The sequence below is a fragment of the Balaenoptera ricei genome, chromosome 21 (assembly GCF_028023285.1).
Source record: "Balaenoptera ricei isolate mBalRic1 chromosome 21, mBalRic1.hap2, whole genome shotgun sequence".
In the NCBI taxonomy this organism is placed as follows: Eukaryota; Metazoa; Chordata; class Mammalia; order Artiodactyla; family Balaenopteridae; genus Balaenoptera; species Balaenoptera ricei.
Genome location: NC_082659.1, coordinates 32587490 through 32601962, shown reverse-complemented (window position 1 = coordinate 32601962; position 14473 = coordinate 32587490). Strand labels below are relative to the sequence as shown.

Genomic DNA, 14473 nt, shown 5'->3' with positions numbered 1-14473 from the left:
GTTAGTTGAGTCCGTGAATGTGGAACCGATCAATAGGAGTACCAACTGTATTGTATTTCTTATTTTTTATTTATTTATTATTTGGCCACGCCACGTGGCTTGTGGGATCTTAGTTCCCTGACAAGGGATTGAACCCAGCCCTCGGCAGTGAGAGCGCGGAGTCCTAACCACTGGACTGCCAGGGAATTCCCTATATTGTATTTTTTTTCATTAAAGTTTTTATTTTGAGATAATTGTAAATTCACATGCAGTTTTATGAAATAATTGAGAGCTTTCCTGTACCCTTTACCCAGTTTCCCTCAATGGTAACATCTTGCAAAACTGTACTGTGATGTCACCGCCGGGATATTGACATCGATATGGTCAAGATACAGAGCAGTCCTGTCAGCACGACTCTTCCTCCCGTTGACCTTTCACAGCCGCACCTGCTTCTCCTTTCCCACCGTGCTAAACCCCTGGCAACCACTAATCTGTTCTCCATTTCTAAATTTTGTCATTTTGAGAATGCTATATAAATAGTATTGTATAGTATGTAACCATTAGAGATCGTTTTTTTTTTTTTTCCCACTCAGCATAACTCTCTTGACATTCATCCAAGCTGTTTCCTGTATCTGTAGTTCTTTTTTATTGCTAAGTAGTAGTCTATGATGTGGATGTACCACAGTTTGTTCAACCATTCACCTCTTGAAGGACATATGGGTTGTTTCCAGTTTGGGCTATTATGAATAAAGCTGCTATGTACATTCATGTACAGGTTTTTGTGTGGACATAGTTTTCATTTCTTTGGGATAAATGCCCAGGAGTGTAGTTCTGGGTCATATCATACTTGCATGTTTAATTTTTTGGAAACTACCAAACTATTCTAGAGTGGATGTACCATTTTACATTCCCACCAGCAACGTATGAGTCTCTCTGCATTCTTGCCAGTATTTGGTGGTGTCACTATTTTTTATTTTAACCATTCTGATGGGTAGGTAGTGATATCTCATTGTGCTTTAATTTGCATTTCCTTAATGCTTAATGATGTTGAACATCTTTTCATGTGCTTATTTGCCATCTGTGTATTCTGTTCTGTAAAATGTCTGTGTGTGTCTTTTGCCCACTTGCTAACTGGGTTTATTTTAATAGACTTCTTATTGTAGAATAGTTTAGATGTACAGAAAAATTGTGATGATACTACAGAGTTCCCAGATACCCCACACCCTGTTATTAACACCTTAAATCAGTTTTGTACGTTTGTCACAATTAATGGATCAGTATTGATACATTCTTGTTGACTAAAGTCCATACTTTATCCAGATTTCCTTTGTTTTTACCTGGAAAACACCGTTTTCCTCTTCCAGGATCCCATTCGGGATACCGTATTACATTTAGTCATCATATCTCCTTACGAACCTCTTGGGGGGTGTGACAGTTTCTGAGACTTTCCTTGTTTGTTTTTTGTTTGTTTGGGTTTTTTTTTTTTTTTTTTTTTTTTTTTGGCCACGCTGCACGGCTTGTGGGATCTCAGTTCCCCGACCAGGGATTGAATCCAGGCCACGGCAGTGAAAGCCTGGAATCCTAACCACTAGGCCACCAGGGAGCTCCCATGACTTTCCTTGTTTTTGATGACTTTGATAGTCTTGAGGAGTACAGGTCAGATATTTTGTAGAATGCCCCTCAACTGGGATTTGTCTGATGCTTTTCTCATAATTACACTGGGGCTTGGGTTTTGGGGAGGAAGACCACAGAGGTAAGTGCCCTTTCTCATCATATATCAACTGTATATACTATCTACATAGCTTATACTGTTGATGTTAACCTTCATCACCTGGCTGAGGTAGAGTCTGTCAGGTTTCTCCACTACACAGTTACTATTTCTTTTTTCCCCCTTTTCATACTGTATTCTTTGGAAGTCCCCGTTTGCAGCCCCCCCCTTAGGGGATGGAGAGTTACCTTCCACCTCGTTGAGGGTGTTTATCTACGTTAATTCTTTAGAATTTACCTGCAAGGTAGATTTGTTCATTCTCTCCCATTTATTTATTTGTTTGTTTACTCAGTCATTTATATCCATATGGACCCATAGATATTTATTTTATACTTTGTGTTATGATCTAATGCTACCTTATTTATTTTGTTGCTCAGAATGTCTTGCTTTGGCCATTGGGAGCTCTTTCAGTTGTGTCCTTTTGACATACCCCCATGATTGTGTGGGGTTTGGTTTTTTTTGGAACCCTCCTCACTTTCTGGCACTACATGATTCTTCAGGCTCATCCTGCATATTTCCTGTTCCAGTGCTAGAACCAGTTGCTCCAACAAGAAGCCCTCGTCCCTCTTATTGAAGAATGATATTGAAACCAAATTTGGGTTCCATTGTGTGTCTTTTCACTGCTGAGTTTTAAGAATTCTTTGTGTTTTCTAGATACTGGTCTTTTGTCAGATTGGTGCTTTGCAAGTATTTTATCCCAGTCTGTCGCTTGTCTTTTCATCCTCTGAACAGAGTTTTTCACAGAGCAAAAGTTTTTAATGTTGATGCAATCCTATTTATCAGTTTTTCCTTCTGAGAACTTTTGGTGTCACGTCTCTGAGAACTCATTGCTTACCCCCGGTTCCTGAAGATTTTCTCTTATTGTTTCCTAAAAGTGTTGTATTTTACTTTTGCATTTGCTACATTTACATATGCTCAGTCCGACAACCCTAGCCAAGAGGAAACCTTGGCTTGATGGAAACCTCCAGGGGCCCAAGGAGACACCTTGCTGCACAGCTTCAACTGAAGTTATCAGCTCAAAACAGTCTTCATTGAAGTGAGAGGCAAATCACTTTCCTCAAAGTGGGAAAAAAAAAAATCTAAGATTATTCAACTTGAGGGCAGGAACTATTCAGTTGTGGCTATAAAGTAATAAAATGCATTTTTATGAATGGTTTATGGACTTATAAAAATCACCAACTTTGGGCTGGAAGAGAACGTCACACTGATGTCTCTATGGTTCCTCTAGTTCTAACATCCTTTTATAAACAAAGTCAGTAAGTGGTACTTGCCGCACAGCAGCAGCCTGTATATTCTTGTTTAAAATGTAGATTCATGACCCCTCTGATTAACTATCTTGGGTTTCGATCTGAAATTTAAAGAATCTACTTAGCATACCCTTCTATTCATTAGAGTTTGAGAATCACTGTCACAGCCTGGCCTTGTTATTTTATTGTCAGATCATCAGAAACAACTGCGGAGTTTTCTCAACTTTTGATGCCGACGTCGTGTCCACCAGGGGTTGAGAACTTCTGTCTCCAAAAACTGTGTATCCTCGTAGCACCTAATGCCTTGATAGGCACTCAACACAATACCTTTTGAATATTGAAATATGATTTATTCTGGAAGGAAATGGGAATTCAAAATTGATGCCTAACAATTATTCCGACTTTAGATGTGAAATTCAGTGGTTTCATGACCCTTAGAATGTTGCTTTTGCTCTTTAGGCAGCTTACTGGCCATCAGCATTATCTTTTGCACTGGAGCATGGAGTCAGCAAACTACCACCAGAGACCAAATTTAACCCACTGCCTGTTTCTATAAATAAAGTTTTATTGGGACACAGCCACACCCATTGGTTTACATACTGTCTCTGGCTGCTTTTGTGCTACAGCAGAACTGATTAGATGCCACAGAAACCTGACAGCCCACGCAGCCTAAAATATCTATCTGGCCCTTTACAGAAGAAAGTTTGTTGCCTACTGCGCTGGAGCATTGAAAGGGAAAAAATAGGCTTTGTTCCAGATTTTACCTTTTAAACCTTTTTCTGGTAAAAGATTTGATATACCACTTCAACAGCAATAGCCAGTGAAATTAACTGGTGGTTTCTTTCTTTATTTTTTAAATTAATTTATTTTATTTATTTATTTTTGGCTGCGTTGGGTCTTTGTTGCTGCGCGGGCTTTCTCTAGTTGCGGCAAGCGGGGACTACTCTTCATTGCGATGCGTGGGCTTCTCATTGCGGTGGCTTCTCTTGTTGCGGAGCACAGGCTGTAGGCGTGCGGGCTTCAGTAGTTGTGGCACGCGGGCTTCAGTAGTTGTGGCTCACAGGCTCTAGAGCACAGGCTCAGTAGTTGTGGCGCACGGGCTTAGTTGCTCCGCGGCATGTGGGATCTTCCCGGACCAGGGCTCGAACCCGTGTCCCCTGCATTGGCAGGCAGACTCTCAACCACTGTGCCACCAGGGAAGCCCAAAATTGTTTTCTTAATTGTACCAGGACATGATTTGCCTTTTTTTCTCTGTTGTTGACATTTGCACTGTTGATGGAAAAGCAATGGTGGGTAAAATTGCTGGCGCCTTACCAGGAATTAAGGCAGTGGAAACAAATTGTTCTACCGGTCATTGTACTGTCCACTGCCATGAATTTGTAATAAACACAGTGCCAGTTTCACTTAAAAATATACTTCATGAAGAGTAAAAATTAATAATTTTATTAACTCATAACCCTTGAGTTCACACCTTTTTCACATTCTATGTGACAAAATGCTTAGTATGCGTGAAACAATTCTGTGGGCTGAAGTACATTGGGGAAAAGCGTTCCTGGACCCAATTCCAGTGTGTGTGTAGAGGCCTCCGCACACCAACAAGCAATTCTTGTACGCCAGACGTTCCCATGACTTCCTCCTTGGCTTCAATTAACTTGCTAGAACGGCTCACAGAACTCAGGAAAACCCATTTATCTACTAGATTACCGGTTTATTATAAAAGGATATAAAACCACAGCCAGATGAATGATAGAGATACACAGGGCATGGCCTGGGGAGAGAGGCCGGACCTTCCGTTCCCTCTCCAGGTGCACCACTCTCCCCAGTCCTCACGTGTTCCCCAACCTGGAAGCTCTTTGAACCTTGTCCTTTGGACTTTTAGTGAGGCTTCATTACAAAGGCATGACTCAGTCACTGGCCTTTGGCAACGGATTCAGCCTCCAGCTACTCTGCCCTCCCCAGGGGTTGGGCGTTGGGACTGAAAGGTCCCACCCTCTAATCACATGGTTGGCTCTCCTGGCAAGCAGCCTCCCTCCTTCTGTGGGATCCAAAAGTCACTTTCCCTGAAGCGTTTTCAGGACCTGAGGACAAGAGACCAAATATTATCTCACTGCTTTTATAGCTCAGGAAAGTCCAAGGGTTTTGGGAGCTGTGAGCTAGGAATTGTGAATTAATATATACATTCATCTGAATGACCAAATATTTTTCCCATAAATCACAATATATTGCAGCTGGTCTCTTGAGGAAAAAGCACGTGACATTATTTGACTTGGTAACTGAACTAGCTACTCTTTTTTTCATGGAACATCATTTTTAGTTGAAAGTACAAACGACAGACAAACTGTGGCTATGCAGATTTAGGTATGTGGCGGAACTTTTCTAGAAAAAGTGAGATTGTCACTTCAAGGAAAACAACTGACAGTATTTGTTGCCAATAATGAAATTAAACATTTACAGGAAAAAGAATTTTGGAAGACTTTTATCTGCTATGAGCTTGACAGCTTCCCAATACTTAAAAGACTTCTAATTAGATTGGTGGTAATTAAAAAAATAGTGAAATATGTTAACATTTGAAAGGCTGCATAGCTCAGTGAACTGATATTTTACAAATGACCAATGCATGATGTCATCAGTCATGCATGGGTAAAAGATCTATTCAAAGTTCAAGATAGACCAATGGTGGGGTTTTTTTGTTTTTTGGCCGCACCTTGCGGCATGTGGAACTTCCCTGACCAGGGATCGAACCCACGTGCCCTGCAGCGGAAGCGCAGAGTCTTAACCACCGGACCGCCAGGGAAGCCCAAGACCAATGGGTTTTAAAGTATCAGAGTACAAAAATTCACTAATATGTTTTCCAGATTCCACATTGCAACTAACTTTTAAGAACCTACCATTTGTTGAATTTTATTGTAGTAGTAAAAAGAATACTCCACAATTATCTGAAAAGGCCATTAAAAGATTCCTTCTTTCTTCAGCTACACAGTGGAGTGAGGCTGGATTTTCTTCATATACTTCAACCAAAACTAAAATTGTAACAGATTGAATGCAGAGGCAGATATGAGAATCCAGTGGTTTTCTATCAAGCCAGACATTAAAGAACTTTACAAAAATGTAAAGCAATGTCATCCTTTTCTCTGGTTTTTAAACAATTATTTTGGAAACTAGTTATTTTTCTGTAAAAATACTTACATAAAATGGATTTTTCTTATTTTTAAATGAATTAAATGTTTAAATTTCTCGGTTTTAACATCTAGTACAGTAAATAGTGATAGATACAATCTACATAAACACTCTTTATAGAGTTCTCAATAAAAGTATAAAGGGTCCTGAGACAAAAAAAAAAATTGAGAACACCTGGTACAGAGGCTGCAACAGGGATTTGGAGAAAGAGGGCCTAAATTCAAGTTCCAGTTCTATCACTTAACTGCGATTTTAGGTAAGTTACTTAGGTGCAGGCTCTGAAGACAGACCTTGTGTTTATAATATTGGCTCCATCACTTGCTGGTAGTATGTGAGTCACTCTACCTCTGCAAATAGGGATAACCTACTTCACCAGGTTGCTGTGAGAATTAAATGGGAGTATACTTGTCAAATGCTTACAGTTGTTACCTACAACATAGAGTTAAAAGCTAGCTACTGGTATCAGTTATATTATCTAGTCATCTGACAGGATCCTAGAGGCTGGGGCACAGTCCTGGCTTTCTTCATCCTCTCTGTGTTACCGAACCCAGGTCCGGCTGCTCGCCGCTGGAAAGCCCACTCTCGAGAGACGAGTGTTGGTAGGAAAGGAAAGGTTGCTTTATTTCAAAGGCTGGCAACCGGGGGAGAGGGTGGACTCCTGTCCGAGAACCAACTCCCGATTGCTGCTCAGGGGACGGGGGCTTTTAAAGGGGAGTTTCAGGGCTGCATAGGCGGGAGCAGAACAGCACAGTCAGTTCTGACAGTCATCTTGAAACCAGTAATGCGGTGGTCTGATCAGCGTCATCTTGGTTGTTTTAAGAACAGTTAATCTTTAGTTCCAGGGTTTCCATTTCTTTGAGGCCAGTTCTTGGAATTGTGGCAGCTTATGTCATGGCTACAGTCTGGTCATCATGTAGTTAACTTCTTCCACCTGGTGGGGATTTCAGTATCTGTAAGACAGCTCACAGGATACGGCTCAGAATATTATCTATAGCCCTTGAGGAGGGACTGAAGGTCCTTGACAATGCTTAATGACTAAACTATTATTTGGTCTCCTTTGACTGTTTTCCTTTGTTTCTAAATTTTCTCACTTCTCTGATTAAACTTATTTTTTGCCTAAAGTTTTTCCACAGACAAAAGGCGGGCTGAGGACATGGGGTGAGGGGGCAGGGACCGTACGGTCCTGCTCCGTTTCATCTGCAAAGAACAGAAGCTATTCAGGTGTTATAAATTTGAGGAGAAGGTATAAGTAAACTTGTGGATAATTGTGTGTGGCTCTTAAACTGTAAGAGAATTAATCTGTTATAAAAAAATCCCTCTTTTAGTTTCCTTTTTCTCAGCTTTTGAAGAAATAACAAGACAGAAAAACATTCCCTGAACCCTTGCCCTATAATCTAGTTAGAAAATAGGAAAGTATTTTATTGCATGCCCGAAGGAATTGAAGTCTTCCAGAAAACTAAATAGGAGAGCTGGCAGGGCTACTACTTGAGAAATTCTTTTAACCTCTTTACCTCAGTTATGTCATCTTGTTTGGACAAAAATATCTCGTCTCCAACCCTCTTGCGGCTTTTGAATCCTGCCAAGCTCACCTCTACATCTTTTAAAGATATCTTTTTGGCAGCTTCTAAATCCCAATAAACGCAAAGGAGAGGGGCAAAGACCCAGAGACGATCTTTTCTTCCCTTGCAAATGCCAATGGTATCCGTTCTCAGCACCCAGAAGTGGAGGTCTGGGTAGACGCAGCTGCCGCCAGCGCCCTGTCCTACTTCTCACTAGGGGCATGGCATCCCGGCGTCCCCGCACCATCCCGGCCCATGAGCAGGGTCAGCCAGGGTACCACCGGGTCAGAGGTCTGTTTTCCCATCTATTAAGTGGGGAGGCTGGGTCATCTTGAAGAACCTTGCTTTCACTGCAATTTGAAACGCTCCCCACCTATAACGTCTCATTCCCCATCCCTGCCTTCTAAATACCTGAGGCCTCTCACCCAGACCCCGTGCGCGGGTACCAAGCGGAGGGCGCGCGGCCGGCAACACCCGCGTGCCCAGCGCTCCGACCTCCAGCCCGCTCGGAGGAGCACATCTCGCGCGAGTCCCTCCACCTCTCGCGACACTTCCCGCCAGCGCCCCTGCGGGCCTCCACGCCCCACCCGTTGCCTCCACGCAGCAGTCCCCGTCACCTCACCTTTGCTCTAGGCAGCCTGGCCCGCTGGGAGCGCGGCGGAGCACTGTGTTGGGCGCGAGCCCGGCGGGGCCGCAAGCTCCGCCCTGCTCTGCTCCGCCCCGCCCCTCCTGGGCTCGCGGGGAAGGCCTCCGCAGGGGATATGTCGTAGCCCACTCAGCGAAGGCAGGAGAACTTGAAAGGCTGCGGGGCTGCCAGGTGAGTCTGCGGCGGCGCGTTGGGGGCGGCGGCCGGGCCCAGGGCTCCGACCGGCGTGCGGGTGGGAGGCACTGCGGGATGGAGATGCCAGGGGTGAAGGAGGACGCGATGCCCGAGGCAGGGAAGGGGGGCTGGGAGGACCAGCCCTGGCGGGGTGGGGGTGACCTCGGTTACAGGGACGCGGCCAGGGACCCTTTTGCATCGACCGTGCCCGAAGGCACCTGGAAATTACCTCGTTTTCATCCACGCTCCGCTCCTCTCTGCGGGGCTGGACGCGGGACGGAGAGAGGCGTCCGCGAACCCTGAGGTCCCAGACCTGGGCTGCAGGAGGCCCGGGGTCGTGGGGAGAAGGGACACGCAAGGTGGCGGAAATAAATTCGTGCTGGGAAAAAAGATAAAGTGGCGGAAGCTGGAGAGCGTCCGCTCCGAGGGAGGCCGGGTGTTTGCGGTCCCGCTGCGCTCGGTGCTGAGATAGCGATGGTCTTGTCCGCGCCCCTCCGAGGAGCCTGGGTTTACTTTCGACGTCTGCAGTGTTAGTCCCTGCGAGTGTTAAAGGGGCGGAAATACACAGGTCACGGTCTTCCTTGAGGGAAGGAGGCTTTTGAGGTCACTTGTTACTTTTCGTCTGAGACCTGGATGGTGCGAGTGGGTGCGCGCGTGCGCACAGTGGCCCCAAGCGAGGGTTCGCGTTTTCAGAATTTGTACCACAGTCTCTACTTAAGCACCCTTCAAGCATTGATAAAAAGTGACTGGTTCTTAAGTGAATAGTTTTATTTTCAATATTGTGATTCCAGTAGTCAGGTAAATGTGTAATGACAAGGGCCTGGAGCCTACAACCAGGTGTTATTAAGACGGAGTACGCGTTTTTGCCTTGGGACCAGACTTAGATTGGAAATTGGGGTAAAATTTTTTTTGCAGTCAAGATTTCGACCATGTGTTTCTCGTGATTCCAGTTTTGTTTAATTAAAACCATGCAGTTTTCTGAGAGGATTGGAAGATCAGTGCAAAGTGGTTGGTCTAACTATAAGAAGCGTTTTGTTTAAGGCCTCCTTCCTCCAAAAAAAAAAGAAAAACCCCAAAAACAAAACCAAAAAAAGCTGTTAATTTATGTTATTTCTGTTTTAAATTATGCAGCCCCCTTAGATTTTTTTTCAGAAATGACTCCTTAAAAATGACCAGTTTTGTGTGTGTGAACAATTACACTGTTAATAGAAGGAAATTTTATTGATAGTTTTTTGTCTTTTAGAGGAAGAAATGTCATCAGTGGAATCACACGAGGAACAATTGTCCCAGTCAGATCCATCCCCGTCACCAAACTCATGTAGTTCCTTTGAGCTGATAGACATGGATGCTGGCAGTTTGTACGAACCCGTTTCTCCTCATTGGTTTTATTGTAAGATAATAGATTCTAAGGAGACATGGATTCCTTTCAACTCTCAGGATTCACAGCAGCTGGAAGAGGCATACGGCTCTGGTAGGGTGAAAGCTATGACTTGTCATAGACGAGGACTTACTGTCATTTCTCTAAAACTGTAATATAAAAGTCCTTATAGTGAGTGCTATTAGAAGTAAATTTTAGATTTTTTTCTAGTTGTCTCATAGCATTTTTTTTTGCTTTACATTTTTTATACTTTCCAAATTTTACCTAATAATCTTTTCTTTTTAACATCTTTATTGGAGTATAATTGCTTTACAGTGGTGTGTTAGTTTCTGCTTTATAACATCCTATAGCATTCTTATATAGAAGTTCTGCATTACTATCCAGCCAATTTATAATATTCAAGAATTTGGTCTGTAGTTTGAAAACAGGACCTATTGTAATTCCTGCATAGTTAACCAATAATGTTTCTTATGTTTCAGTTTCTGTTTATGAAGAGTGTGGTACGGGCAGTGTCACACTGCAAAAGAATGAATTCTTTCATTTTTCTCTTGTTTTTTCTTCTTTTATGGAAACAAGAATGATGCTGGTTACTACCTTATCATCATGATGGTCATTAATTTATCTTTTGGTCCCTTAAACAAAAAATTCAGAAGAGCTTTCTTGTATACATTTTTTTTTAAGGGACACTCCTATCTCTCCTCAGAAAAAGAACAAAACAGCATTGGGTATTATTTTTTTCATGTTTCATTAAAACCAAGAATGATGTTGATGGTTTATAAAGTAGTTTAGCCAAGAAGAAACAGATCATTCGTGTGTTTTATAACATTATTTAGAGCATAACTCAGAGTTGTATTTTGGGAGCTCTATTTTGCTATACTATGTACTTCTTTTCCCCTTTCCACTCCCTGATAGGAAAAGACTGTGATAGGAGAGTTGTGCCCACTGATGGGGGCAGATACGATGTTCATTTGGGGGAGAGGATGCGGTACGCCGTATACTGGGATGAGCTAGCATCGGAAGTGAGGCGCTGTACCTGGTTTTACAAGGGAGACAAAGATAATAAGTATGTTCCGTACTCGGAGAGCTTCAGCCAAGTGTTAGAGGTATTCCTGTGACCCTTTTTTACTCATTTTCTTCATTGTGTTCTTCTCTTATTTCATAATCTTTTCTTCCTCTTGTGACTTATTCTGTGAATTTACAGAGAGAGTTTGGTTCTATTTGCATCACAGTTCATAGCATTTCTTTTTGCAAGCTCGTTTCAGGATAAAGTAGTTTTATTTTCAAATTTTGAAATACTATGGAAACTATTATGTATTTAAATTAAAATTTTTTTTCTCTAATGGTGATCTTTGTAAATATTTAAACTGTGACCACAGGATTGGTCTTTTTTGCCTTTTATTTTTCTTGCTCTGAAAATATTCTGAAATTTGCTTTAAATTGGAGTAGGATATTAATATTATTGAACGAAATATATCAAAATGTGAACAATGATTATTTCTAGTCTTGATGATGGAATTGGGACTGATTTTTTTCCTTTGTCCTGTACTATTATCGTAATTTTAAAATAAATTTGATAAATCAAGAGAAAGAACTTTATATGTAATGTAATCCTCATTTTATGGATAATATACATGCATTAACATTATTGAAAGAAATATATCAAAATGTGTACAGCGATAATCTCCAGTCTAGATGATAGAAGTAGAAGTGATTATTTTTTCTTTGCTCTATACTAGTACCTGTTCTCATTTTAAGAGAATTAAAATAAATTTGATAAATTAGAGTAAGATATTCTTATTGTAATTGTTTATCTAGCAGTATTCTTGTAAAAAAGTTCAGTTTTAATAGAAAAACCATTACGGAAATCTAATGAAATGTGTTTTCTTTTAAGGAAACTTACATGCTTGCTGTAACTCTGGATGAATGGAAAAAGAAACTGGAGTCTCCCAACAGAGAAGTTATTATATTGCACAATCCAAAGGTAAAGCAAATTAATGCCCTTCTTTAACATTGGGATTAAAGGTTAATTGCATTAGTAAGAAGAACTTAATTGGTTTCTTTTTCTGGGGATTCTACATAGGATAAGCTTTGGACATTTTTATATTACATTCACAGTTATGAAACTTGAAGCTGTGGCTCCTACCGTCATTTCCTCATTCAACTCTTACACAAAAATTTTCTTAGGGAAAATTATGTCACTGTAGATTTAGAAAATCACTGACACGTTATGTGGGCACCTCTTCCATGTGTAGGGTATGGTTGAAAGATCTGTTAGCCTGATGAATTTTCATTTTCCTGTTTTTTTTTTTTTTAGCTTTACTGAGGTATAATTGACGAAATAGTAAGATATTTAAAGTGTACAACATTAGCCTAATGTATTTTCAGGATTCTCATTTCAAGCTGTAGGAGTTGCATATCAAAACTCCAGTTGAGATTTGACTATGTGTTATGTTTTAAAAGACCCGTTCCTACCCCTCAGAATGTATAAATAGAAGTGTCTTTAATGTAGAGTATGTTTATTGCTCTGATCTTTTTTATTTGAGCTTATGGTACATTACCAGCCAGTCGCGGGGTCTGATGAATGGGGTTCAACACCCACTGAGCAGGGCCGACCTCGAACAGTGAAGAGAGGGGTTGAGAACATCTCTGTTGACATTCATTGTGGTAATGTTAATCATTCATTTTTTTTCTTATCTTCTGATATACTTATTTGTGTATGACTTAAATTGTGGTCTTTCTCTATGGCTTTAGATTACGTCAAGGCTTAAAAATGGTCTTTAATCAAATGGGCTTATTCTAAGTTAAGATTAGCATTACTTCATCTACTAAGAATCTTAATAGGTACAAAAATCTCTTTTAAAGTTGCTAAGTATGTATGGTGGGGTGGATAAAATTTGACAGTACTAATCAGGAGGTCACTAAGTACAAATGAACTGATTTAGTCCTAATTCTAAGAAGTGTGATTCCACCTGCTTGATTATTAATTTATTCCTGGTAACTCCTGAAGGTTTTCAGGAGGTTTTCAACCAGGGAAAACTATTTTTCAGTAGGACCTTGATGGTTATCCATTGCTGTCTAGCTAGGGTCATTTATGGTTGGTTTTATAATATATTTAACTGGATTATAAAATTCCTTTCATCTTTCAGAGGAGATGGCTTGTCTCTTGGACAAAGTCGTAGACTTACTGTAATTTGAAAAGATGAGTTTAAAATTTCAGGCTTCAAATACATACCAGACTTTATTGGTACAACTGATAAAAATAGAATATTAGGTAAAAGTTTCCTGTCAATATTAAATTACTTGAATTTGGTAACTGCCCTGTGGTTAAATAAGAGCATATTCTTAGGAAATACATAATAAAATATTAAAGGGTTAAAGAGATGTGATATATGCCATCTGATAATGTATGCAACCTGCTCCCAAATGGTTCAGAAAAATAAATGTGTGTGAATACACATACACATAGAGAAATAAAGCAAATGTGGTAACTGTTAAAGTGTTGAATCTATATAAAAAGTACATGAGAGTTCTGTACTGTTCTTTCAAGTGTTCAATAAGATTGCAGTTATTTCAAAATAAAAAGTTTAAAAAACTTGAACAATGTTTTCACTGACTTATTACAAGATAAATTAGAAACAAAGTAAAATCACTATATTTTTACTAAGTAGTTAAATATGGGACTGTGTCTTTTAAAATATCTGCTCATATTTTAACTTGCCCATTTCTATTATCTATTCATTGTGAATGTTTGATTTTAGAATACATGACTAGTTATATAGAGTAATTTTTCTTTGTAATTTCACTTGTAGGGGAACCTTTACAGATAGATCACTTGGTTTTTGTAGTCCATGGGATCGGACCAGCCTGTGATCTCCGCTTTCGAAGCATTGTACAGTGTGGTAGGTTTGCAAAGCATGTCATATTAGATCATGTAAGGGGACTGTTAGTGCTCCTGTGAGTTGAGATGAAGTGTTGTCTTTAGTCTGTTGTCTTAGCTGCATAATAAGATTTGGAGAGCTAAAGACAGGTGGCAAGGTATAGTCAAGCTTCCCAGCTTAGACCTAAAGTGCTAGTAAATTCCTTAGGCTAATAGGTTTATATTCTTAACTAATAAATCTTGAGTGAGTAAGCCCTCAAGTCTTATAAAATTGTTTTATGATGTGATGGTCCTCTTTATAACCATTCTAAATTTAAAGGGAACCATAAATATATGACCATGAAGATAATATAGTTTAAATGAATAACAGAAGCTTCAACCATTTTTGTAATTCATACTGTGATAAACCTTATGATATTCTAATTGGAATATTTAGGTCGTTAGTATAACTTGACTTTGAAAGGTAGTATTCATAGTCTAACTGCCCTAATTTGGGAGTCTGATCCTAATGGCTAATGCCGCTAAGCATAAACCTCCTAGAAGGTTAAGATCGACGTAATATGAATTCCAAACGGCAGTGTATTTTTTAAAAATTTAAAATTTTGTGTAAAGGTTGTTTATAAGAACCAGAAAGTTAGGATAGGAACCTGACTGCAAGGCCAATTGAC

The 14473-nt window shown here is 40.3% G+C and overlaps 2 protein-coding genes across 5 annotated transcripts in view; one reads left to right on the top strand and one right to left on the bottom strand.

Moving 5' to 3' along the window:
- Nucleotides 1–6322: 6322 nt before the first annotated feature.
- Nucleotides 6323–9520, bottom strand: LOC132356562 (uncharacterized). Its single transcript, XM_059909425.1, has 4 exons — nt 9479–9520; nt 8780–9130; nt 8353–8618; nt 6323–7102 (listed from the first exon to the last, which is right to left on the bottom strand). Exons 1-4 carry the CDS (start codon nt 9518–9520, stop codon nt 7081–7083), a joined length of 681 nt encoding a protein of 226 aa, XP_059765408.1. The 3' UTR covers nt 6323–7080.
- The window catches only part of DDHD2 (DDHD domain containing 2), a 26676-nt gene continuing 20445 nt past the window's right edge, over nt 8243–14473 (top strand). For all 4 annotated transcript variants that reach the window (XM_059909318.1, XM_059909317.1, XM_059909316.1 and 1 more), the window contains exons 1-6: nt 8243–8547; nt 9794–10021; nt 10841–11031; nt 11820–11909; nt 12472–12592; nt 13738–13827. In XM_059909318.1, the coding sequence (XP_059765301.1) occupies nt 9802–10021; nt 10841–11031; nt 11820–11909; nt 12472–12592; nt 13738–13827 (712 nt within the window). In that variant the 5' untranslated portion in view covers nt 8243–8547; nt 9794–9801. The remainder of the gene's footprint in view (nt 8548–9793; nt 10022–10840; nt 11032–11819; nt 11910–12471; nt 12593–13737; nt 13828–14473) is intronic.

Bases quoted from the DNA above. Each gene is read 5' to 3' on its own strand.
- LOC132356562 (XM_059909425.1), bottom strand. From the start codon at position 9,520: ATGGTTTTAATTAAACAAAACTGGAATCACGAGAAACACATG. The intron at 9,131-9,478 runs GTCGAAATCTTG...CCTTCCCTCAAG, and splicing joins GGAATCACGAGAAACACATG to GAAGACCGTGACCTGTGTAT. The intron at 7,103-8,352 runs GTGAGGTGACGG...AATCCCCACCAG, and splicing joins CCAGGCTGCCTAGAGCAAAG to GTGGAAGAAGTTAACTACAT.